Source organism: Pan troglodytes, chromosome 4, assembly GCF_028858775.2.
Source record: "Pan troglodytes isolate AG18354 chromosome 4, NHGRI_mPanTro3-v2.0_pri, whole genome shotgun sequence".
Taxonomy (NCBI): domain Eukaryota; kingdom Metazoa; phylum Chordata; class Mammalia; order Primates; family Hominidae; genus Pan; species Pan troglodytes.
Window position 1 is genome coordinate 144,966,313 of NC_072402.2, and position 27,625 is coordinate 144,993,937.

Genomic DNA, 27,625 nt, shown 5'->3' on the forward strand with positions numbered 1-27,625 from the left:
GTGTACACACACACTGTGAAATTGTTTCTAATATCCAAGAGGGGAGAGAATGCTATTAATCCCCATATAGCAAGAGGGTGAGGCACACCCCGCCATATGGGAAGTAATAGGACCCCCCCCTCCCTCCCTGGCTACTACGAGCCACATCGCTGGGGTGTGAGGCATCCCCCTGCCATATGGGGATTAATAGCGTCCCCCTTTCCCCCCCGACTATTACCATCCACATCGCAGGGGAGTGAGGCTTCCCCCGCGATATGAGGAGTAATAGCACCGCCCTCTCCCCCTCAACCCCCCGGCTTTTAGGATCCACATCGCAGCGGGGTGAGGCATCCCCGGCGATATGGAGAGTAATAGCACCCCCTTCTCCCCGCCTGGCTATTACAATCCACATCGCAGGGGTGTGAGGCAGCTCCCGTGATATGGGGCGTAATAGTATCCGCTGTGCGTCCTGGTGGCTCCGGACCCGGCCCAAGCGCGGCGGGACCTCCATCCGTAGCCCTCTCCCCCCACGTCGCCCTCCCGGGGTCCTTGTCTAGTCTCAGCAGGCGGCAAACGGACCCCAGGCGTCTGGCGCTCACCCAGGAGACTGCCCAGCGGTTTCTGGAGAGAGCGCTAAGCGGAGACGCCCGCTGGCAAGCAGATCCCGCCTCCTTCCCTGGCCAAGGAGCCGCCCCTCCGGGGTAGCTGTGCGCTGGGCGGCGCTCGGACCCCTTGGCAGCCGCAGGTGCCTCCCCAGCCCAGCCCAGCTCAGTCCGGCGCAGCCCAGCCCAGCCCAGCCCGGCGCTCGCAGCCTCCGCCGCTTCCGGGCAGATAGGTGCCTTTTCTTGCTCCTTGCTCTTGGAGTTCTTCTCTTAGTCCCTGCTCCCTGGATGAAAGCATCGCTCCGAGCCTCATGGGAGGAATGAAGGAAGAATCGAGACTAGGTGAGTGGTGGTCTAGATTTAACGAATAATAACAATAAACCTGCATACTAAGGGTACTGTTAGGAAGCTAGGAAGTGCAAGGAGAAGAGAAGACAAAGGCTGCTGATCAAGATAACTCACAAAACTAAATGCAGGCTGGGACCAATTCCAGCTATTTTGCACTCCATCCAGGTTCCCCTGCCTGGCACTGACTCATGTGCAGACCCAGACAGACTTCAATAAATATTTGCTGGGTTGAGACAAGTGAGTGGAGGTGTTTCTGCTTGTTCTCCAGCATCTAAACAAGGAAAACCTAGCTGCCTTTGATGATTGCTTCATCTCCACAAGGACTTTTTCCCCCAGGACTTAAAAAATAAAATGCGGTGTATTCACACAACGGACTGCTATGCAGCACTTAAAAAGCTAAAATCAGAGCTGTAGGGATCAGCATGCCTATACCTAGATTTCAGAAGTATGATGGTAGATAGACACAGCAAGATGCAAAATATATCCACTCTATCGTGCCATTTAGGTGACTTATTTTAAGACACTTGTCATGTTTGTAAAATCGTAGAAGGGGGACTGTAAAATGTTTATCACATCCGTGATTGTGGCTGTCTTTGGAAAGTGTGAAAGGGAAATCAATTGGACTTTAGGGTTAAGGTGGAAATAATATTTCCCTAAAATGCTTTAAAAATAAAAATGATGATATAAAGATGACCAAATATAAACAATTGTTAACTGAGAGCGTTATTAACTTGGGCATTTTTCATGTTTTTGCCCCCTATTTTTAAAATATTTCTTCAACTAAGAAGTTCTGTTTTTCCAATGCAAACAAAATAAGTTGTGTCTATGCACATTCTGTGACAATGAAACCTAAAATGTTTAATCAAAAGTTGCAACTTTCTTGCATCACCTCCTATGTTTTCCAATCCTAGAAGACCACACCTCTTTATCTAGGGAGGCTTGGTGATTAGAGAAGCTTACCTGTTGACAACCCCCAAATTACAGGCCAAAGATGAAAGGTTGGTATTAGGGAACTAGTTCCCAGTTAATAATCTGATAATCGGCCAGGTCAGGGTAGACTCTGAAAACTCCCTGTGTCCCTGCAAGACAAATTTCTCCTCCTTTTACATTTCATATGCTTTGGATTTTCATTTTCATGGATGGTAGCTGTCCTCTTCACATCTCAAAATGATGCTTAGGTAACACTGCAGACCTAGTGCCTGGAGATCAGGAAGGGCTGGGGGGGTTGGTAAAAGAGAGTCCTACAGCTCTACTGGGCTCTTCAGCAGAATGGAAAGGACATGTCTCCATTTTCCTGCGAGAGAAAGGTAGATTTCTTTCTGAATATGAAAAAAAAAAATCTAATTTGGTTATCCACATGGGAGAGAAAATGAAAAATAATTTTAAACTGGATTGTGTATGTTAGGTGCAATGAAGAAGATACTAAACGACCACCCAGTGGTTCCATCTGCTTCCCCCTTCCACAGACACACACAAAAATGGTTCCCTGTTTGCATATTATCTTCCCACTAAAAATCACTTGGTCCTTGGTGAACAAAATTGTGTGCACATCAGAATGAAATTCTGAAACATGGAAAATTGCGATAATATTCCTTCCTCTTTCTCTTTCTGATTCGACAACTTGCAAGGTCAGTGCTTGGTATATCTTATGTTGCAGGATGACGGGCTACTTGAGAAAAACCTGAGGTGTGAAGAAAGATATAAGAATGACAGGACTGGGGTGCATTGTGAAAACTACATGTACTCAGGTTTTAAGCACAAAATAAAAGACAATGTAGCCTCTGCCTGCAGTTAACAACTGCAAATCCTTAAAATTAATGTTCTCCCGGCCAGGCACGGTGGCTCAAGCCTGTAATCCCAGCACTTTGGGAGGCCGAGGTGGGTGCATCACAAGGTCAGGAGATCGAGACCATCCTGGCTAACATGGTGAAACCCCATCTCTACTAAAAATACAAAAAAATTAGCCGGGCATGGTGGCGGGTGCCTGTAGTCTCAGCTACTTGGGAGGCTGAGGCAGGAAAATGGCGTGAACCCAGGAGGCAGAGCTTGCAGTGAGCCAAGATGGTGCCACTGCACTCCAGCCTGGGCAACAGAGCAAGACTCCATCTCAAAAAAAAAAAACTTAATGTTCTCTTTAGGACCATTCATCTCTTTCTAGTGCCATCAGTGGTTCAGTCCTTACACTATCCCTCATTTGGATTTTAAATGCAATAATAAAGCACAAAGACCACCCCATTTGCTTCTCCCTAACTCACAATAAAACACTCACAATAAAAAGTGCATCCCACTTACTTCTTAACTCCCTTGTCTGCAGGAGTTAAACTCTTTTTGATTTTTTATCCTGGAGAAATGGTTGAGTTCTATCTTCCTGGGTCTCAATAATTCCACTGAGCTTCCGTCAGCCACCTGTGACCACCTACCCCTACTCACTCCCTCTCTCATACCATTTAATTGGTCGCTTCCTAATTAATGACTCTTTGCTTTCTATTTAATGATTCTTGCTAAAGTCCATAAGGCACTTTGCCAGCAGTTGGTTTTTAGTATGAAAAGTAGCATTTCCTTAATGAGTCTGCCTTCCAAATGAAGGGTTTACTTACATTTTCCTAATGGGAAAACGAGCTTTTCTTCTACACTTGCTTAGGGGTTTCATAAGTTCTTTTTCAATAACTCATCCTTAACACTTTCTCCAATTCTGCCTGTAATCAATATTCCCTTCACATGTAAAGAGCTCAGGAGGAAATCAACTATTTTTTAAAAAATACACAATAAGGAAATTCTGCTACTCTTAGAAATAGCAGGAGCTAACATTCATTCTTTGCATATCATGTGCTAGGCATTGTGCCAATTACCTTATATACATTGTCTCATTATATGTATCCATGACCATATATGTGCTAAGCATGAAATTTTCTTAAGCCAGATAGCTGAGTAGAATTTTAAAATATTATTTTGTACAAAATCTATACCTTTACCCCATTTGGGGGATAGATCTGAAGATCTGGGCTCATGTTTCCATGTGGTGACAATCTATTTGATCTGAGCACAATTACTTTATTTGGATGGAGCCATTGCCACCATTGTCTGCCCAATGCACTAATGTTAAATGCCCAGTCTGGCTCACTCATTTGCATCATCTGCCTGGCTCCTATAGGGATCCCAGCTTGTCACTCCTGAGGTAGACACTGTCATTTCCCCCATTCTAGAGGTGAGAGGTTACATAACTGGGCCAAAGGCATTATCAGTGTCAGTTTTAGGACTGGAACACAGGATGCTGCCTCTCTTTACCATTATGTTTTAAAGTGGAGCAAAGCCGTAGTTTTCAGGATTTTTTCTTGTTCACACATATCATTTAATTTGAGCCTCAGAGCGGCTAACAGTTTTGAGCACTTATGCTATGAAAATGTTTTGTGTATTCAGTTAAATGTATGCATATCATACATTTATGTAACTCAATACATAGTTATATATAAATGTGATATAACATAACATACATATGATATAACAGAGTTATATATGTGTATTATTTAACTTAATATATAATGAGTTAAGTGTATGCATATCATACATTTATGTAACTCAATATATAGTTATATAATACAACACAGAGTTGATATATATATAAATGTTATATATATAAACATAATATATATGTTAATATATATTAACAAAGAGTTGTATAATACAACACAGAGTTAATAATATATAAATACAACACAAAGAGTTATATATGTGTGTATTATACATTTAACTTAATATATAATGAGTTAAATGTATGTCTGTCCCATTCAACTCTCCATTGAGGAAAGTACCATTATCTTCCCCAAGTTCAGAAGAAGAAAACAGAGAAATATATTGAAATTCAGCAATTTGCTGGTGTGGTCAAGTCCAACCCAGAACTTGCTTCTTTTACATTATAGTACCCTCCAGGGTATGCAGAAACAGCTAGCTAGTGCATCTTTATGACTAAAAAAGAAAATTTTTGTTGTTGATTACCCAGTAACAAGAAGACAGTATAAAATCAGCATATTTTCTCAACAATATTTTCATTTTATAGTTGTTGAATAAAGTATCGCTGACTTCATTTTAAACTTTTCTACATACTTTGAAAAATATGTTGCTTTCCTCCCATTTTGTAAGTCTAGGTCTGCTATTGATGAGCCATGCAGTGTTTTCTCCTGTTGCTTGATGTTTTTATTCTGAAATCATGGTTGGTTTTCAAACACAAAAGTTTTCACTACAGTGATACAGATGAAGTTTATGTTTCTGCCACAGTCTATACTCAGGGTGCCTAGAGTATAGCATATTATTAGGGTACTATTTCTTTTCCTATCCTAGATATCCAACTAAGGCTTCAGGACATGTTTTGAGCGAAGATGGGTGTTTCTGCCCGGATAGCATAAATCGAGGATCCAGGTCTGGGCAGATTCAACCATGGGAGCCAACACTTCAAGAAAACCACCAGTGTTTGATGAAAATGAAGATGGTAAGAAATATGGGATAGTGGCATATAAAAAATAGAATTTTGCAAAATTCAAGTATATGCTTCAAGTTTCATAAGTTAAGCATAAGCATGGTCTGTAGGGCCTTGAAGGAAAAAGGCAAAGCTGCATGAGTGAGTCTCAGGACTTTGTAGGCTCATAGGTAGGTTTTACCTTCCACTTTCCATGGGACCTTTGGCAGCTTTCCTAATCTCCACTATACCAATGTCCTTTGTCCAAAGGGAGCTGCAGTTGGGCATGTGGTGGATAGTTAAATGATTTGTTTGTCCTCTGTGCTGTTCCTTGGCAGTTGAAGTTACCCCCATTGCTCATTGTTACAGAAAATACATTATCAACATGTACATGAATGATAACCAGTGCTCATAATATTATAGAATGAAGCTGTGCCTTCTGAATTTCCAACTGCCAAGCTTTTGCGTACTAGACAAATCCCATAATGCTACGTCATAGAAAAAAGAATCAGTTGTATTGGAGAAAAGGGAAACTTTCCAGGCCAGACTCAGCAAGACAAGAATAAAGGCATGAGTCCTCCTGATTCTCCCATCAGTGAGGCATGCCGGAACTGGGCAATGCCTCCTCATGTCCCTCTTCCTTCCTATATGTCTGAACAGCATTGGCGTATGCAGGTGGCAGCTGTTTATAGGTTGTCTGGGGGAAAAAAATGCCCCAAGCCCCAGGTAGTAAGTTGTCCAGACCTCTGAGAGGGAGCTCTTCCGAGTAATTCCCAGAGAGCTCTGCTAATTGGAACAGGGAGGAAAAGAATGGACTGAAATTCAGGAAATCTGACACCAGTCCTACTACCAGTTACTTGTTAGGCCCAAGCAGCTTATTTACTGACTCTATCTTCAATTTTGTTATCAATAAAGTGAGGAGATAGGTTCCTTCCCACTCAAGAAGTTTATCATTTTGAGATCCTAAAGCAACTTTGTGAATTCTGAAGAAGCTTCTAAATCATCAAGGAAAGTTTATTGGGTTAGAATACAAGTTTGATTGCTGAAATGAAAACTACAAATAACAGTGGCTTAAGCCAAATGGAAATGTTTATCTTTCTCATGTGACAATCTAGGCATAAGTAATCCAGGTGATGTGTGGTTCCAGCAGCTTAGGGACTCTGAAGCCAACTACTTGCCTTTTTCCCTCTCTTCCCATTTCTAGAGTGGTACCCTCAGAGTGGCTAACCAACCACAACAAATTCCAGCCAGTGAGAAAGGTGGAAAGTAGGAGAGGTTATGCCCACTTATTTATAGGATTTGCTCTGGCTTGTCACTTTTGTTCACTTCCACTTACCTAGATACAAGAAAGACTGGGAAATTCAGTTTGTTATCTTGGGTGGCCATGAACCTTCTAAAAATAAGGAATTCTGTTTTATTACAAAAGAAAAGAAGAATTAGGAGTTTGTCATGATTGGGGACAACTACGTCTGCTGTAGTTGGGGCAAACAATCTTAGTTTTGAATCTTTGGATGGAAATACTTTTAAAAACAAAATATGGGCCAGGCGCGGTGGCTCACGCCTGTAATCCCAGCACTTTGGGAGGCCGAGGCGGGCAGATCACGAGGTCAGGAGATCGAGACCACCCTGGCTAACACAGTGAAACCCCGTCTCTACTAAAAAATACAAAAAATTAGCCGGGCGTGGTAGTGGACGCCTGTAGTCCCAGCTACGCGGGAGGCTGAGGCAGGAGAATGGCGGGAACCTGGGAGGCGGAGCTTGCAGTGAGCCGAGATCCGGCCACTGCACTCCAGCCTGGGCGACAGAGCGAGACTCCATCTCAAAACAAACAAACAAACAAACAAAAAAACCCAAATATGGCTGATCAGGACGCCTTGTTTCAAGCTATTCACTATCAGTTTGGAGGCCCATTCTTACTATTTCTACAGAATGGTTCATAGGAACTTTGAAATTATATAGCTGGAAAGGGGTCTTAAGAAAACTTTTTTTTCATGGCTATTGTGATTGCCTTGCTTTAACTTATCAAATAGTAAAAGCAAAGATCTAGAGACTAGTGATATTACTTAATTTTTCTGTCTCTAAAATGGAAAGACAAATAGGCTTGCTTTTCATTTAGTTGGTTTCCTCTGCTTCCTCTGGACTCAGAGCTAATGTTGTACATGAGGCTGGTCGTCAGAGAATAGGGTGGAAAAGAGAGGCCAGCTGCATACTTTTAACTTGCTGGGCTACATTTGAAGGTAGTAGAATAGCATTATGATGAGAAAACACAGAAATGCCTAACTCTTCCTTGATTCAGCCAGGCTTTGTTCTTGTGGGATGCCCAAGAAAGCTACATAACCAAAGAATTGTGACAATTGGGAAATAAGATACCCCTTTTTAGTTACTTTAAAGGACTCTAGAAAAACTAGGTTGAAGGAGAGTTAGGCTTAGGGACCAGACAGGTCTTTCTTAACACCCTCTAGGTCACCACCTTTTCTGTTGTCTGGCTTCTCAGCCCAATGAGATGAACCCACTGCAGCACCCATAAAGGAAAAATCTGAGCATAGCAACAAGTCTGTGCCTCCCAGAGGTGCTAGGCTCTCTGTCTGTTTATGCAGACAGTTGCAAGGCAAAGGAAGTAGGAGGGCAAGTCCACCTACTATAAACCTGTCACTCTCTAGACATGAAGAATAGAGGAGGAAACAAGTTGGTCCTTGCTCTGTCATTGTGAACCCCATGTTCTGATGATGGAAGGCTGACAATAAAAAGGTAAATAATACATAAACCAGATAATTTCACAGTGCCTTAAAGTGCCACCAAGGAAATGACTCCTAGTGATCTTACAGACAGTGACAGTGATGGTGAGGAGGCCACTTTAGATAGGGTGGCTGCGGTTGTCTTTCTAAGGAGGTGACATTTGGGCTGAAGCCTGAAAGATGAGAAGAAGCCAGCTATGAAATGACATGAAAAGAATAGTTCAAGAACAGGAAAAACAAGTCCAAAATCCAAATAATGACAAAATCAGAATTGAATAGTTGCCTATATCTTAAAGTTCTCTCATGAGCACTAGTTTGCCAAAGAGACTGCATTTATTGCCATGTTAACTTATTTCTTTAAAAGATGATTGATTTGAGGAGAAAAAGTATGCCATTCTAGGGAATTTACTTTGCTTTAAAATTCAGTACATTTTGTAAAGTTCATTTGACTCTTCACATAAATCTGGATTGAGCACAAGGTAAAATTGTATCTGATTGCTGTGAAGCTCCTGACCAAGAAAAAGCAACCAAAAAGCACTGATTAACCAAACAACATTAATGCCTATGTCATTTTTGATATCCATATTTTTATATACATAATCATAATGTATAATCAAACTGGGCCAGTATCAAGGGCACTAAAATGAGCCAACTTAATTATTTAAAAAATATTGCTGAAAAGAATCCCAATATGTGATTTTTAAAAAGTTTTTTAAAATTTTTAAAAAGATTTTTAAAAAGATTTTTAAAAATATTTTCTTCAAACTGTTTAATATTTCCAATATATAGATATGAGAAAAACATTTAACCAATAATTTTCCCAAGTAATGTTTCAAGAATTCTCTCTTATGGAAAAAGTGTTTTTGTTCACTTTGAAGGTAATTAAGGAGCAAGATAAGAGGTTATTGGATGTCCCTTGAGATAAGCTATTCTTGCCAGAATTCATCCTGACACTTGTATTTCATGTTGTTCCATCTGATATCTGATCTTGAACACATAATTTTATTAGTTACTTATGTTGATCTTTATTCAGCAAAAACAAAGTAGGAGATTTTCAGGCTAGGCATGGTTGCTTATGCCTGTAATCCCAGCACTTCAGGAGGCCGAGGCGGGCAGATCACGAGGTCAAGAGATCGAAACCATCCTGGCCAACATGGTGAAACCCCATCTCTACTAAAAAATACAAAAAAATTAGCTGGGCATGCCAGTGTGCGCCTGTAGTCCCAGCTATTCAGGAGGCTGAGGCAGGAGAATCTCTTGAACCTGGGAGGTGAAGTTTGCAGTGAGCTGAGATTGCTCCACTGCACTCCAGCCTGGCAACAGAGCAAGACTCTGTCCAAAAAAAAAAAAAAACAACAACAACAAAAAAAAGGCTTGCTTATTTGATTATATAAGATATCTTTCATAAATTAGATCTCAAATTATACTATTGTTTTGTTTTGCAGTTTTAGCTTTTATGTTTTAGGGCAAAACTTAAGTCCTAATTACTTTTTTTTTATTATTGTGGTAAAATGTATATAACAAAATGTACCATTTAATCATTTTAGAATATACGGTTTATGACATTAAGCACATTCACGTTATCATGCAACCATCACCACTACCCATCTTCAGAACATTTCTCTTCTCGAATTGAAACTTGGTACCTCTGAAACAATAACATCCACATTCCATCCCCTCCCCAGTCCCTGTTAACAACCATTTGACTTTATGTCTCTATGAATTTAACTACTCTATGTACCTCATATAAATGGAACATATAAGATTTGTTCTTTTGCATCTGGTTTATTTCATTTGGCATATATTTTTAAGGTTCATCCATGTTGCAGCATGTGTCAATATTCTCTTTCTTTTTAAGTCTGAGTCGTATTCCATTGTATGGATATACCACATTTTGTTTATCTTTTCATTAGTTGACATTGATTGTCCTCACCTTTTGATTTTTGTGAATAAGGCTGCTATAAACATTGGTGTGCAAATATCTGTTCAAGTCCCTGTTTTCAATTCTTTTGGGTATATACCTAGAAGTGGAAGCACTGGATCATATAATTCCTTGTTTGACTCTCTGAGGAACCATCATACTGTCTTCTACCTAATTATGCTTTGTGTTTTAGTAATGGGACACAGCCTGGCATGATAGGCTAGAGTATTGGAAAGGCATGCACAGGTTCAAATCTCAGCTGTGCCACGTGCCAGTAATCTACATGTTTCTATGAGAAGAGTCAAAGAGGATATAGCCTGGTCAGCCATTATCAGACACTGGAGTCAGTTTGACTAATTATATGGTGTTCTAAGGAAACTTGAGGTACCACAAGAAAAGTCTCCAAACCTAAATAATTACTAATGAATTAATTGAGGGGGAAACTTATTTAACCTTTGTAAGCCTCAGTTTCTTTGTATGTAAAATGCAGGTAATAATTGGGCATACTTCATTAGGTCTTTGTGAGGATTGAATAAATAATGCAAGTAAAACACTTAGCAAAGTATTTCCCATAAAGTAACCACTCAATTAATGCTAATTAAGTGTTATTTACTAACGTCAGAGTTTCCTAGTGTGAACTCTTCGAAGTACTTTAAGTTCTGAGAAAAACAAAATTGATTAAATGCAACTCTGTCGATTCCACAGTTAATCAGACCTATTCATGTTTCTATTGACTGGATTAACAGAACGGCAGATTTTATGGATTCTGTTAAAACCTATATAAAAACACTTTAAAAGAAGCCAAATTATTGACTGCACAAAAACATAATCTCATCTGATATCTTTTTTATCCCCCTGAGGTTATTGTATTTTTGTTTAAGGCAAAATCAAGAACTAATTGGGATGAAAATAACTAAAGTTTACTTTGTCTGATTTAAGTCCCAAACTGACTAATAAGTAATCCCATTTGATCAACAGATTCAGTGAAAACTGTCCCCCATTCTCAACTACCATATGGATATTCTGAGAAATAATTAATGATGCAGAAAAACATTTTTTGTTTTCTGAAATAAAAGAATAGACGTGCAAGTGACACTTCTTTTTAATGCTTACAACCTTTTTTTAAAAATCTACTTTATTTTCTCTATCTGAATGCACTAGATTTGTTTGTTTGTTTTTGTGGTTGGTTGGTATGGTTTTGCTTATTGAGGTTTTCAGGCTGATTTAGAAAAAAGAAATTTTTACAGGAGAGAGTGGACTTGTTTACAATTCAGAGTTGAGGCAACAAAAAAAAAATCTTGCAGTCATTATGAGTAATATGGGTATCCAAGTTTATACAAAGAATGTAAAAGTGATAAAGTTGGCTTAGTTAAATCAAGAGACAGCCTTCTTCTAGAATATTATAGCTAAGAAAATTTGGACTTAAGTTTAAAAAGCTGCTCTAAAGAGTTCATCAATGCCCTGAGTTTGCAGAGAGTTCAATTATTGCATTATTCTTTGGACTTGCTGAAAACTCAGTGTTCTACTTTTATTTGGCAACACCATCTCCTAGGATATGTGGCTGTTTCCAGTTTTCCAGCATCTTCAGTGACAGAGGCAATGGGATCCTTTAAAATGTTGGGCCAAGAAAATTGGCCACAGATTTGCAATCCAAAAGAAATAGGAGGTTGCTAAATTGATTCCAGCTATGAAGGACATCGAAAATTTCTTTTGTTATTTGAATGTCTATCATGGTCTATTTGCACTCAATTTAATAGGCAAATGAATTTCCGACTTTCCCTTAGCAGCCTTGAGTAATGTTGTCTTGTATTTATTATTTTGCATTAGAATGGTTGGAAAAGTTAAAGGAAAATTTCCCTAGCAAGAATTGGCTTCTTAAAAAAATAAGTCATCTTGGACAACCTAACATTTAGTAAAGGCATTTGTCATAAATAACCTCAAGTCCAATTTATGGCAAGGGTTTTAATTTGTAAGGGCTTTATTTCTCCATACAAAGGGATTGGAGAAACAAACTAGAAAGCCAGAAAACAGACCACAAACACTGAGCTAGTGGTTCCAACTGGAGTGTTCCCTGAGCAGTGACTTATGAATACTTGTTTAGAAGAATCAACTCAAATAAATTTAGGAAAGTCACATCCTGCCTTTAGAGCTTCCAGTGTTTGTTAGCATATTAAAGTCTCTGAAATGACCTACAATATTGAAATCTCAGTCTTCTGCTATTTTTAATGTTTATTTCAAAATGAAATAATTTTTGTGAAAAACATTTTAATGTCTGTGGCTCATAATATTCTGTGGATCTCAGTTTGGGAAATGAAAGATTATAATCGTATCTACTCTTTATCTGTTGGAAACATCTTTCCATTTATTTTTCCTGCTGGTTTAATGGCAACAAATTTTTACATGTGAAATATTTGTAATGTGATTTATATGAAAAAATGTAATTTTCTTATTACACGATCAAAAGTGGTTATGCTCCTCTGTAAGTTTTTCCTTACAAGTTTTTATGTTGCCTAATTTATATCTATTTGGTTTAATGAGTACAACACAAGATAGCTCAGTTTAATTCTGGGATGTTGGATGTTTCTAGTTAAAGTACAAGTTGGATTTGATGAAAATTCATTGCTTCTTTATGATTTTTTAAAACTCAAGAACATGTTAGTTAAAGAGTGTTTTCTGAACAAATTCTTGTGAAGTAGTTGCTGATTATTAAGTAACACTCATGCTACCGTAACTTTTTATACTATCCAAAGCTATAGACATTTTTAATTTTCAACTTGCAACTACCTAGGTTGAAAAATTAAATCTGTAAGCCAGTTTCATTATTCAGACAATTTGGTTATCACTTCAAGCCTACTATCTTCAAAGAAAATGGGAGTGCAGGCCTTCATGGGAGCTGACTTCTGCTGTATGGCCTTGCAAATGTCAACTCGATTAGAATGACCAGTGTTAGCCCTCAATTCACAAACTCAGGTCCCATGAAATATACAGGGATTTCTACTATGCATTACTATGTGACCATTCATGGAAGTTTCGTTTGGAAACACAGACATTAAAAAGCCAGTCATGGAATAACATTCTTGTTAAAACAGGACATTGGCAAAAAGGACTAGAAAACTTCTGGCTATAGATTTTGAATCCAATAGCCTTGCATAGGCTTTTCTGTTTCCTCCTAAACTATGTCTTCTGTCCTTTCTGGAGGCATATTTATAGTAAAATAAACAAAATTAACCTTGTTTTACACTTGAGTAACCTATACCTTTGGTTATTTACGAGAATGACTTAAAGCAGAGTTGGCAACTTTTTCTGTGATGGGCCTGATACTAAATATTTTACACTTTCCAAGTAATACAGTCTCTGTCACAACTACTCAACTCTGCCACTGTAGCATAAAAGCACACTTAGACAATGCAGAAACAAATGAACATGGCTTTGTTCCAATAAAACTTTATTTCTGGACACTAAAATGTGAATTTCAAAAATATTTTTTGCATAAGATCAAATATTATTCTTTTGATTTTTTTCCAATCAATAAAAAGTGTAAAAATCGGCCGGGCATGGTGGCTCATGCCTGTAATCCCAGCACTTTGGGAGGCCGAGGTGGGCAGATCACCTGAGGTCACGAGTTCGAGACCAGCCTGACCAACATGGAGAAACCCTGTCTATATTAAAAATACAAAATTAGCTGGGTGTGGTGGGGCCTACCTGTAATCCCAGCTACTCGGGAGGCTGAGGCAGGAGAATCGCTTGAATGCAGGAGGCAGAGGTTGTGGTGAGCCCAGATTGCACCATTGCACTCCAGCCTGGGCAACAAGAGCAAAACTCCGTCTCAAAAAAAAAAAAAAAAAAAAAGTGTAAAAACCATTCTTAGTTCATGAGCTATACAAAAATAGATAGTGAGTTAGATTTGGCTCATGGGCCTTATTTTGCTGACTCCTGCTCTAAGCATCTTGCAGACATTTCTTCATATGCCCTAGGATATTTCTGATATCCCCTCATAATACCCTGGCCTTACACCAAGACTACAATCTGTTCTTTGCAGATGCTTAATAAATTCATTCTTCCCTGTCATTCAGTTGATCTGTGTGAGCCAGTGGAAATACTTGGGCCAATAAATCTAGTGTGTTTGAGGGTAAAATATGCTATTTTTGTAAGATATATTATTTAATGGCCACACAACCTAAATTCAATTAAATGGTTACAACCTGTAACGCATTTAAAATATGACTAGGCAGAATTTGCTTCCTACTAAAGACATTTATTCGATTGAGGAGCATCCAACAGTTGATGTTGATCCCCCCATCCTGCCCCACTGTTCTACTTTGCAATTTGTTTGAAAGAAATTGTCAATATATTTCTGACTTCTGAGCAAATCCATGAATCGGGATCCAGCAACAGGAAAAGAAGCTGTTGCTGCCCATTGCTTGGTTTTGGCACCAGGAATGGATAAATCCCAGACTTCCTGGGGCACGTGTTTTATAAAAGGGAAGTGCTGACAGTGCAAACAGCTGCCATCAATTGGCCTTGGAGACTACTTCCCTGGAGAAGCTCCAATTATATTCTTAAAGGACCCACCAAGCTCTTCAAGTGTTAGTGGCAACCATTTGCTGCCAACCATTTGAAATGATGAAGTAACATTTTTTTTATTAGTGGATCCTAAGTGATAGGCTCTAGAACTGATCTTCAACCTTAACTAATATCATGGCATCAGAGGGCCACAGATTAAATTAGTGCTTCCCAGTCACTCTCTGTGGACAAGTAGCAACTACGACAAAGCTTTTCTTAGTCTATGGTGGAAGAGAAAAATTAGGACAATGTAATAAGCATCCCATAAACTTATTAAACCTATTAAAATTTAATTTTAAGATTATGTCATTTTTTGTATGTGTGTATGCTTAGTATTTATGGATTGTGGAAATAGAATTTTTTTTTATAGTGAGAACCTAGGTAAGGGACTTACCTCTCTGATCCCCCATTTTCTCATATGTAGAAGGGGGCTAATAATAGTATCTGTCTCATAGTTTTTGTGAGAATAAAAAAATTGTCCAGGTAAAATGCTTAGCTGGTGACTGGCACACAGTAATTGCTCAATAAATGTTAGCTATTATTGCTATCATTATATAATCATCATGGTTTCCAATGCCTTTACTTGGCAAATAAAAGAACAAAAGTCACCCGATATTGATCTCCCTTTTCTTCCCTAGTTTTCTGGGGGGTGGGAGGCAGAGACCGAATTTTCTGATCTGTGAAATCTGAATTTATCATTGTAATTTTCCATAAGTGCTATGTAGAGAACTCATTTAAGTTGCTGGGATGAAAAAAAATCAAAAGTGGCCTATTGTGCTGGGTGCAGTGGTTCACGCCTGCAATCCCAGCACTTTGGGAGGCCGAGGGGGGTGGATCGCCTGAGGTCAGGAGTTCAAGACCAGCCTGGCCAACATGATGAAACCTTGACTCTACTAAAAATACAAAAATTAGCCTGGCATGGTGGTGGGCACCTGTAATCCCAGCTACTCAGGAGGCTGAGTATCCCTTGAACCCAGGAGGTGGAGGATTCAGTGAGCTGAGATCTACTGCACTCCAGCCTGGGCAACAGAGTAAGCCTCCGTCTCAAAAAAAAAAAAAAAAAAAATCCCTTGAACCCAGGAGGTGGAGGATTCAGTGAGCCGAGATCTACTGCACTCCAGCCTGGGCAACAGAGTAAGCCTCCGTCTCAAAAAAAAAAAAAAAAAAAAAAAAAGTGGCCTCATCTTCATTTCAGTGAAAGATGATAGTATCTGGACTCACAGTGTGGCAGTGCAGATGGAAAGCTGAGAGTTTATTCAACATTTATTTTCAATATAAAATAATTAGGTGTTACTGATGGCTTGAATGTGGGGTAAGATGGAAAGAACAAAATCAAGGATAAATCCTAGGTTTTTGCTTGAGTAGTTATGTGGATGACTGTGACATTTTACTAAGATGGAGATGCGTGGGAACGGAGGGGTTTGGGACCTGCTCACATGCAGTCTAGAGTTCACTTTTGGAGGCATACAGTGATTATGGGACAGCTAAATGATGGTGCCAAGTAGGAGCTGGAGTAGAGTATCCAGCAATGAGTGGAAACATCTGGGATGGAGACAGAAAGACATGGGTATTAATTCTATGGGGATGGCTAAGTCTGCTCTGAGAGACAGTGTGGAGACCAAGGAGAAGAGGAATCCTAATATTTAGAAACAAGGCAGTGGATAGCAATCTAGCTATGGAAAGTGGAAGGAAAGAGATAGTTGATCATCCAGTTCAACACTACTCTTGTTGTAGTTCACTTATGTTGAATGCTTCTGTGTGACTAAGTAGGTGAGAAAAATCTATGGGAGTAGGCAACATGGAGGATGTTGGTATTCACAAAAGCAGTTTAGTGGAGTGTGGAGGCCTGAGCCAGACTAGAATGAGTTAGGAGTAGATGGAAGATAAGAATGCAGATATGGGCCGGGCGCGGTGGCTCACGCCTGTAATCCCAGCACTTTGGGAGGCCGAGGTGGGCAGATCACAAGGTCAGGAGATCGAGACCATCCTGGCTAACACGGTGAAACCCCATCTCTACTAAAAATACAAAAAAAAATTAGCCAGGCGTGGTGGCGGGTGCCTGTAGTCCCAGCTACTCGGGAGACTGAGGCAGGAGAATGGCGTGAACCCGGGAGGCGGAGCTGGCAGTGAGCCAAGATGGTGCCACTGCACTCCAGCCTGGGCAACAGAGCAAGACTGCATCTCAAAAAAAAAAAAAAAAGAATGCAGATATGGCAAGTATAGACAAGCTTCAAGAAGTTTGGTCTAAAATGAAGCAGAGAAATAAACAAAGAGATGATGCCTAATATAATTCACCTAAATATAATATAATGGATTTTTTTAAGATGAGGTACTAGAGCATGTAATATAAATCTATTAAATTGGGTGGCCAGAAACCAGGACTGGCTCATCAGTATGGACCAGGCTAGACACACAGGGCCTTATATCCAGAAGGACATCACATTTGGGTTTTAATGCTCTGCAGTTGCTGTCTCCAAATTCTGTCTCTTAGGCTCTCATCAACACCCACCTCCATATCCAGATATTGAGTACCTCAGGGAGTTCAATATGGAAGCAAATGATGTGAAAATGTACTTTACTATCCAGTAACATTCTTGTTAGGGAGTGTTGGCAGAGATTGTCGAACAACCATAATGCATTTTATCATTCGATCAGTCTACAATTTAAACATAGCAGGACTGGACAGAGGCACAGGAAGATTAAGCCACTGACCTTAAGTCAGCCAGTCACATGGGTAGATCCGGAACCTTGATCTAAAGTGAATACCATTTTTTCAGTTATAGCTATCTTCCCAGGATGGCCAACCAGAATGCATATATAAAATTTCAAAAACAAACATTGGGAATTGCTCTTCAGCAAGAATACATCAAACACCCATTATGTGCCTAACTCTAAATCTTACTTTCAGAGAGCTAAAAACAATTTCATTTCACAGTGATATTCATCTTCGCTTCTGCTGTAACTCACATGCATATGCCTTAGACCACATTATTAATGAAGTATTGGGGGTTCCATCTAGAGCACCTTTTCTTCCCTGGAGTTAATCATCCAGTTCAGCACCACTCTTGAGCTTTGCTTAGCTTCTTCTACCCATTTGGATTTTAAGGACAACAATTCCAATGGCCTTTATCCATGTATTTAACAATTCATTATGAGCCAGGTGAAGTGGATCACACCTCTAATCCCAACACTTTGGGAGGCTGAGGCAGGTGGATCACTGGAGCCCAGGAGTTCACAACCAGCCTGGGCAACATGATGAGACTCCATCTCTACCATTTTTTTTTTTAATTAGTTGGGTATGGTGACAGGAGATCAAGGCTACGGTGAGCTGTAATTGCACCACTGCACACTAGCCTGGGCAACAGAGCAAGACCCTGTCTCACCAAAAACAAAAACAATTTATTTCATCATCATTGTCATTGCTCACTCTTCAACATTTTTTAGGTCAACTTAATTAATATGATACCTTGTGGGATAATTTTTATTTATTTTTATAAAATATTGAAGTTTTTGCCACTTTGATAACTTCTTCATTTTCTGTCCAGAGTATAACATACCAGGGAAAAGGCTCTAAAATAAGGCTTGAGGTATTAAAAAGATCTTCTGTTTAAGTCTTATGTTCCTAATCAATAACTAGAATTGGCCTGATTGCTTTCCTCAGTGGGTTTTCTGGTAGTCCTGATATGATATCGAGACTGTCATATAGTCCTGAAATATCCTATCATTAACATTTGTGGTGGTATCTGATATAAAGGTAGATGAACTTCATTGCAGCTATTCTTAGGAAATGCGTATTTAAATGCATAGTTAAAAGCAAGATTTACAATTATAGAAGGAATGCATATGAGTTGTAGAAAGCTCATAAAATAAAAATCAAGAAGAAAGAATTACCCATCATGCCTCAGCCCAGTGATAACCACTGCTAATATTTTTGGCTGTTTTCATTTGCAACCCCATCTCCATTCTAGCAGCCCTCATCCCTCCTACCCACTATGTTTTTCACTATATTTCTTGTTTAAATTTACTTAATTATTTGTTAATTATGTTTATCCTCTCACTAGAAAGTGAACTCCATGAGGGCCAGGGATTTTTGCTATTTTGTTCACTTTTGTATCCTTAGCACCTACTTTGTTGATTAAGTGAATGCATTAATGATCTATTTTTAATCTGTGCATGTGTATAAAAGGCACTTGATATAACTGGGATGATATTCAATATACTTTTGTATCCTCATTTTCACCATAGGTAGTTTATGTCAATTCCTTGAAATTTGTTGATTTTCTTGAATAATTTAGCAGTTGTACAATTCTAAAACATAAATATAATTTACTTAAATATACATACCATTTTAAACATATTTAAATGTGAAAATACAGTTGAGTTCTCTTAGATTGCAATTTTGTAACTTTTGATAATCCTTTGATCCTGAAAAAAATTTTTTGGCATGAGGGAAGAGATGAATATTTCTTTTGGAGTATTTAAATCATCTCTGCAATAATCCTTTGATCCTGAAAAAAAATTTGTGGCATGAGGGAAGAGAAGAATATTTCTTTTGGAGTATTTAAATCATCTCTACAATTAATAATATCTAAAGCACTTTGGTTGGTTTATTTAGGTAGGATTAATTTTCAGTATGAATATTATTTAAAAAACAAATACAGTCAGTTGAATTGCTGTGGAGGTTTCTGTACGATTTACTCAAAGCTGGCTCTTTTTTTGTACGCACTACCATGCCTGGCTAATTTTTGCATTTTTTTGGTAGAGATGGGGGTTTCACCATGTTGGCCAGGCTGGTCTTGAACTCCTGATCTCAAGCGATCCACCCACCTCAGCCTCTCAAGGTGCTGAGATTACAGGCATAAGCTACCATGCCCATCCTGCATTTATCCTTACATGATGGTGAAAAATAATGTTTGTACTTCCTTCAGAATAATTTCAAGAAGGATCCCTGGAGTCAGCTAATGATTAGAGTCAGGACTGTGCCTTAGTTGATGGCCCATATAGCACTACTGAACATGCCAGAGCTTTTGCTTATCCATACTGGAGGAGGGAATGCTTAGAAGGCAAACGTATATCATTTTATTTTCATTCAAAATGTACTGATCGCAAAGAATTTCAATGGCTGGCAGATTCAGTTAAGGACAAAAATAATTCACAGCAGAAACTTTTTCTTGGTCTCCCTCCTCCAAGTGCTAAGCATGGCACAAGTAGATATCATGGAATTCTAGAACCCTCTCTTCATAGATCTTAAAAACTACTCTCTTTCCCTGCTTGAGTACTTTCTCAAATCTGTGTCTGTGTGCAAATTTTCCTTCTAAGGACACCAGCCATACCGGATTCAGGGCCCACTCTACTCCATTTTGATACTGTACCATCTTAACCCAACATGTTATATCTGCAACAACCCCATTCTCAAATAAATTTCACAGTCTGACATACTAGGGGTTAGGACTTCAACCTATCTTTTTGGGAGACACCTTTGGTTTGACTGCTTCTTCAACTCTTACCAGCTCTATGAGCTTGAGCAGGTTACATACTCTTTTCAAGTCTTAGTGCTTCACTTGTATTTTGGGGCTAATAAGGATTATACGAAATAATGCAGGTTAAATGCCTAGCACTTTGCTTTACATACTAAGGGTTCCCAAGTGCTTTATTATTAGGTTTCTGAATGTTATATATAAAGTTTCAGTGCTGCAAAAGGAATAGCACTTGAATATAACATTTTCTTTTTAATTCTCGGCAAGGCAAGGTACTTCTATATAGAAGGGTGCACCCTTACAGATAGAATAATGGTGAGCGCACACTTGGACAAGGGAGGAGAAGGGGTTCTTATCCCCGACGCACGTGGCCCCTGCTCCTGTGTCGTTCCCCTATTGGCTAGGGTTAGACCGCACAGGCTAAACTAATTCTGATTGGCTAATTTAAAGAGAATGACGGGGTGAGGGCTTTGGCAGAGTCAGGGCAGAGCAGATAGCAGGTAATCGGACTGAGTTAGGGTGGAGCAGGTGATCTGAATGAGTCAGGGTGGAGTAATCAAAAAGGTTGCTTTATGAGGAAGTTAAGTTTAAAAGTAGAAGGCAGGCTGGGCGCGGTGGCTCACGCCTGTTAATCCCAGCACTTTGGGAGGCAGAGGTGGGCGGATCACGAGGTCAGGAGATCCAGACCATCCTGGCTAACACGGTGAAACCCCGTCTCTACTAAAAATACAAAAAAATTAGCTGGGCGTGGTGGCAGGCACCTGTAGTCCCAGCTACTCAGGAGGCTGAGGCGGGAGAATGGCATGAACCCAGGAGGTGGAGCTTGAAGTGAGGCGAGATCCTGCCATTGCACGCCAGCCTGGGCGACAGAGACTCCACCTCAAAAACAAAACAAAAAAGTAGAAGGCAAAGAATTGAACATACTGACATATTAAGTCTTTGAAAAGAAATTTAGAACTCATATCTAACAATCCCTCCCCTTGTATTTCCTTACAGCTTTCTTTTCAAACTGTTTTTTAATATGCCTTGGCTTAGTAGTTTTGCTTCATTTTCCAAAAGAAGAAGCTTCTCTGGATAAGGTGGAGGTTAGTTAAGGGAGGTTTCAGTAAGTGCCATTTTTATGAGCCTCTGCATCTACTTACGGATGCACAGTATGACACAGCACCCGACAAGAATAAGTCCACCTATTACGGCTGCGAGGGAAGTAAGAATTGAGGCTATTATTCCTTCTCATTTACCAAACTACTTTTCTAGCCATCTTATAAAGGGGTCATTTACCCCTGAGTTGCTGGCTAACTTATTGGATAGAGCAGTCAGACCATGCAGTGCCTTTCTAATACTTCCATTAGGGGCAGTGTTGTTTGGGATGAAGGTGCAACACTGAGTTTTAATTATGATGCAAACTACCCCTCTTTCTGCTAATATCATGTCTAAGGCTATTTTATTTTGCCAAGCCATCTGGCTAGTAGCCCCTAATTGCTCAGCTATTCCATTAACAGCATCTCTAGTGTAGTTAATAAATCACTGTTGGTTGTAGTAGCTGTAGTTTATCCAATCTACATTTTTATTAATTGTCACCCACCAAACTATTGACTTAAATCCTGCGGCTATTTGATTTTGGGCTTTAAATTGATCTGGTATTCCTCATGGGACCCTAATTGTGTCTAAATAGACGTGAGAGTTGAAAGACCCATAAGGGGCTTCTCTCGCTTTACGATGTCTTATTTTTCCTTCCTCTGGTTGATGAAATGCCAGGGTGAAAGGGATAGCCAATTGGACTAAAGCACAAGTGCCACTCCAGTTATTTGGCAGAGTGTCCAGTAAAGGTCCACCACAATACCACCACACATCCACACATCCGCTCGGGGATGAACAAGGGCTGACTGATTGATAAGCTCTTGAAAATTCTTAAGCTCACTGCATCCCTTCAGGTCTCCAAGGAACGCTAAGTTTCCTCCCTGTCATGAGAGACACTAAGTGAACTAGTGTTGGGAGACAGAAGCTGGATGGCCCTTGGGGGCTGACCTGCAGGGTACCAGACTTCGGGATATAGCAGAGAGAGCTTGGAACGACTTATTACTCCAGGCTGTAGAATCCTGGAAAAGAGCTACCATGCAGCCCATGCCTGGTTGACTGGAGGACCACCCTAGTGGAAAGGGGACAGTCTGGAATACTTGATCCATTCTAACCAGGCATTTGCATCTTGGTATCCTGTCTTAGTTGCCAAAGTTTGCTTTAAGTCTTTGTTTTTTTGTTGTTTTGTTTTGTTTTTTGAGACAGAGTTTCGCTCTTGTTGCCCAGGCTGGAGTGCAATGGTGCAATCTTGGCTCACTGCAACCTCTGCTTCCCAGGTTCAAGCAATTCTCCTGTCTCAGCCTCCCGAGTAGCTGGGATTACAGGCATGCACCACCATGCCTGGCTAACTTTGTATTTTTAGTAGAGATGGTGGTTTCTCCATGTTGGTCAGGCTGGTCTTGAACTCCCAACCTCAGGTGATCCCCCTGCCTCGGCCTCCCAAAGTGCTGGGATTGCAGGCGTGAGCCACCGAGCCTGACCTGTTTTAAGTCTTTAGTTTTTACAATAGCTATCTTGGTCTTGTTGCTAGATGGAGGAGGAGCAACTGTTCCGTTGTGAGAGGTTTTGGAAGAAGGCTTAGAGGAAGGTGCAGGCGGTGGGGATCAAAGAAATGCATTTTAAATAATCTAATAGGGTTTGTCCCTGAAACCTCAGCCCCTATAGCATAAAACTCGCTTAAAGAAGGGGACTGGCTTAGAAAAGGGGAAGAAATTTGAGAGTTTGAGATAATAACCTGTATAGAATTATAGATAATAACCTGTATAGGTTTAGCTGACAGCTGGGGGGAGGGCTGTCTCTTTAGTAAAATGAGTGTATGGTTTTAGTAAATTACAAAAACTGGTTGGGGCAATCCCTTCTTGCTATTTAGTGGTCCACAGAACATTGGACCAACTACAGCATAAAAGCTCTACGTCGGGGGCGGGGCGGGGGGTAGGACTCTGGGTTGACATTGGGGTCTTTATTGAAATTTCCCCGGATTAAATGGTCCCAATTCACTAATGCCCAGTCTGATGACAGTCAGGAGGCACAGAGGTATTTTTTCTGAAGTAGAGAGCTGTCTTTGACTTGGCAAATCCCCACAGGGTATAACAAGGCAAGCATTAAGTGCAATAGTTTGAGGCAAAATTGACTTGGTTATGTTAATAACTAGATGGTCAGCAATAGAGCCAGTAAAGAAGAAAGAGTAATAGAATAGATGAAAGAGAGTTAAATTTTTCTTAGCTTTAGTTTGGCAGGGTTTTCCCCTGGGGCTGTGGCCCACGACTCTGGAGGGGGCGGCGCTTTCTTGACTCAGGTGTGATGAGTCCATCCCTTTTTCACTGTAGAAACAGCAGTCTTGGTGGTGAGCAGCACAAGGTAGGGTCCTTCCCAGGCTGGCTCGAGTTTTCCTTCTTTCCACCCTTTGATAAGAACGTGATCTTCAGGCTGGTGTTGGTTTACTGGAAATTCTAGGGGTGGTACCTGTGCTAAAAGACTTTTAGTTTTGAGGGAAAGGAAAGTGGAAGATAAACCAAATATATAATTTCTAAGAAACGGACCTTTTGTTTTAAATGTGGGGACATCAGCAGTGGACTTTATAGTCCTTGGTGCCTTTTTACTGAGAAATTTCCTTTAGCACCTATTTTTATTAGTTTTTAGACCAAAGAAGGCCAAACACCATTTTATATTTAACAGTGCTTCCTGTATGATTCTTATACCAGATAAGCTAAGTTTCACCTTTATATTAGCAAGTTGTTAAACTTAATTTTAATAAAACTTTGTAGACATATTTATCCAATTTTTAATGTCTGACCATAATGTACGATTCTTATAGACTCTTTTTAACCTTTTATAATTTTTGTTAAAGAGCAGGTTAGTGCTTTAAGAAATACCTGTTGTGCTTTTATTTTAATGTCCAGTTCACAGAAAAACTGGATGATACCCCTTAAAATTTAGCCAATATGTTTACACACAGAATTTCCTTTATAATTAGCATTTCAAAACTTGCTTAAACCTTTAAAACAAAATATTTATTTTTAAACTTTTAATGTAGGTAAAAATCCACATTCTTATGGCTCCTTATAATCCTTTTACCAAAGGTATATTTTACTTTCCTTATACACCTTGCACATAAACTGTTTCTTCAATAGCTTTACATTCAGGAGGCTTAATTACTTTTAAATTATACAACATTTCTTACATAAATTCCCTTTTATAACTTTTTTTTCCTTCACAACTTTCACAGACAATTCTTTGACATGCCTCAACTTTCTGACTTGTTGTAAACATCCCTTTCTTTAAACAACTAGTTAATTTATTTTAGGACAAAAATTTGCTATATAACATTCTTTTTACATAAATTCTGCCTCTCCTTTTTTTTTTTTTTTTTAAGATAATCATTCTTCTCCAAAGCCAACTTCCTTCATGTCTGTGGACAAGACTGTCTAAGGCCACAAGACTTGAAGTTAGGATAATACATGTCACACTGTTAACTTTTAGCTAAATTTACTTTTGTTGAAAATCTTCTAAGTTTGGGATTTCAATTATTCTTTGCTATTAATAAGACCTTGTTTAGTCAAAATTAACTTAGAATTGGTATAGATGGCTTTTATTATTATTATTATTCTGTAAGTACTTTAAGGCTTGGCTGAGTGCAAACAGCTCTCACGTTTGAACAGACCAATTATTAGGCAGTTTTCCTAACTCTGCTTCTACAAGTGTTTCCTTATCACTTCCTAAATACTCATTGTGTCTTTTTCCCTCAATCACCCGGGAGGAACCTGTCCTGAAGGGATTTAGATCCCCTGTTAGGAAACCTGCTGGGTTAAGGGAATTTTCAGTGGTTAATGTTAAATCATCTTTTTCTAACAGAATAGCCCCACACTTTAAGATTTTTGAGTTAGTAAGCTACATTTTCACTTTTTTTTTTTTTTTTTTTACTTAGGGTAGTTCTGAACTGGTGAGGTGTGCTCACAATGAGGTTTCCTCTAAAAGTTACTTTTCTACTTCCTTCTGTTAGCAAAGCAGTTGTGGCTACAGATTGAATGTATTTGGGCCATCCGCGGGTTACTGGGTTAAGGATTTTTGATAGGAAGGCTACTGGTTGTCAGTGGCCTCAGTGCTTTCAGGCTATGCCCTTGTTTATACTTACAACAAGGTGGTACTGGAGTGTTATAGGGTCACCGAGAAGACCTTCGATTATCAATTATAGGTTTTAAATTTACCCTGGCTTTTTTTTTATTATTATACTTTAAGTCCTAGGGTACATGTGCACAACGTGCAGGTTTGTTACATATTTATACATGTGCCACGTTGGTGTGCTGCACCCATTAACTAAGGAATAGGGTACACTGTTTTTTCTTTACTACTTCTATCTCTTTCTTTCCCTCTCTGACTTTCTGTCTCTTTCTTTCTGACTCCCTCTTTGTAGCTCTGCCTCTCTTTCTCTCTCTCTGCCTCTCTCCTCTCTGTCTCTCTCTTCTCTGTCTCTGTCCTGTTTCTCTCTCTCTCTCCTGTTTCTCTCTCTCCTCTGTCTCTCTCCTCTCTCTCTCTCTTCTGTCTCTCTCTCCTCTCTGTCTCTCTCTTTCTGTCTCCTCTCTCTCTCTCCTCTGTCTCTCACTCCTGGCTGTCTCTCTCTCTCTCCTCTCTGTCTCTCTCTCTCCTCTCTGTGTCTCTTTGTCCTCTCTCTCTTTCTCTTTCCTGTCTCTCCTCTCTCTCTCTCCCCTCTCTCCTGTCTCTCACTCTCCTCTCTGTCTCTGTCTCCTCTCTGTCCCTCTCTCTCTCCTCTGTCTCTCTCTCCTGTCTCTCTCCTCTCTGTCTCTGTCTCTCTCTCCTCTCTCTCTCTCTCCTCTCTGTCTCTCTCTCCTCTCTCTCTCCTCTCTCTCTCCTCTCTCTCTGTCTCTTTCTCTCCTGTCTCTCTCTCTCTCTCTTCTCTGTCTCTGTCTCACTCTCTCTCTCTGCTGGTCTTTCCTTGCCTCTGCCAGCTGCTTATGCTGCTGTTCTCCCCTCTCCTTCCTCTTTCCCTAAGGGAGCGACCGGTGGGAGTAGAGCTACTCTTTCTTCCCCCAAGAATAAAGTTGGGGTTTATGTGAGGTTCAACTCTTGAAATTAGCATAAGTTTCAACCCCTCAAACCAGGGATGTCTCGCCTTGCCTGTCCTGGAAGGCTCAACTCCTCAAACCAAGGGGTGTCTTGCCTGTCCTGGAAGGCTCAACCCCTCAAACCAGGGGGTGGCTTGCCTTGCTGGTCCCGGGAGGTTGACCTGTTTCCCCCACTCTGATGGTCCTTTACACACTTCCCACTCGTGCTGTCCTCTCTGGCCGCTCCCCCAAGGCAGAATCAGGCCCCTCTTAGTGTTGGCAGGCCCATGGCAGGATACGCCCTAAGCCATATGAGGCAGCTAGGGAACCGCAGAGAGGACCCACTCACTCCGTCCAGCAGTAGGACTTGTCACCATCCACACAAACAACACTGCAAGCAGGTCGTTTGTGATCATTCATGCACACACACACATTTAACCCTCCAGAATTTGACCACCAAGGAAGCACTTTACCGGCTCCCGCGGCTTCTCCTTCCTTGGTCTGTGCGCAGAGTCGTTGCCGCAGTATGTGAGGATCCTTTAAGCTAGGTTGCTGGACAGTTTCTTTTTTTCCCGCCTTGCTGAGAGCTTGGGTTATTCCTCGCACTGGGTGGGTCTTGATTTCTCACCCCTGAGGCTGCCACAAGGGGACGGGGTGCACCTCCTCAGGAGAGACAACCAGAGACCACCCCCAGAGGGGAATGCAATCCCAGAAGAGCCCCCAATTGTTATATATAAAGTTTTAGTGCCACAAAAGGAATAGCACTCGAATATAAAATTTTATTTTTAATTCTCTGCCCAGCAAGGTACTTCTATATAGAAGGGTGCACCCTTACAGATGGAACAATGGTAAGCGCACACTTGGACAAGGGAGGGGAAGGGGTTCTTATCTCTGATGCATGTGGCCCTTGCTGCTGTGTTGTCTCCCTATTGGCTAGGGTTAGACCGCACAAACTAAACTAATTCTGATTGGCTAATTTAAAGAGAATGATGGGGTGAGTGCTTTGGCAGGAGTCAGGGCAGAGCAGGTAGCAGGTAATCAGACTGACTTAGAGTAGAGTAGGTGATCAGAATGAGTCAGGGTGGAGTAGGTAATCAAAAAAGGTTGCTTTACGAGGAAGTTAAATTTAAAAGTAGAAGGCAAAGAATTGAACATACTGACATATTAATTCTTTGAAAAGAAATTTATAACCGATATCTAACACTGAAGGAGGCTTATGCTTAGGGTTTTATGTTAGGAGTTTGGTTTAGAGCATAGCATCTTTTATTTAGAAGAAATCTAATTCTTAATATGGAATTCACAAGTAGGATTATGAGGAACCCTGAAAATTATATGCAAAGTTTATTTTGTGTATTTGAATTATTTTTTCTCTTTGGAAAAGGCATGTATTCACCAAAGGAGTCCATGCTATCACCC

General features: G+C 40.1%; 1 protein-coding gene across 4 annotated transcripts in view; it reads left to right on the plus strand.

Moving 5' to 3' along the window:
- Positions 1-327: 327 nt before the first annotated feature.
- The window catches only part of STK32A (serine/threonine kinase 32A), a 157,017-nt gene continuing 129,719 nt past the window's right edge, over positions 328-27,625 (plus strand). Inside the window, exons 1-2 of one of the 4 annotated variants that reach the window (XM_063811573.1) lie at positions 330-923; positions 5,265-5,412. In XM_063811573.1, the coding sequence (XP_063667643.1) occupies positions 5,361-5,412 (52 nt within the window). In that variant the 5' untranslated portion in view covers positions 330-923; positions 5,265-5,360. Of the gene's footprint in view, positions 924-5,264; positions 5,413-27,625 lie in introns of all 4 variants that reach the window. The other 3 variants (XM_063811572.1, XM_527065.7, XM_054684687.2) reach the window with 3 other exon arrangements.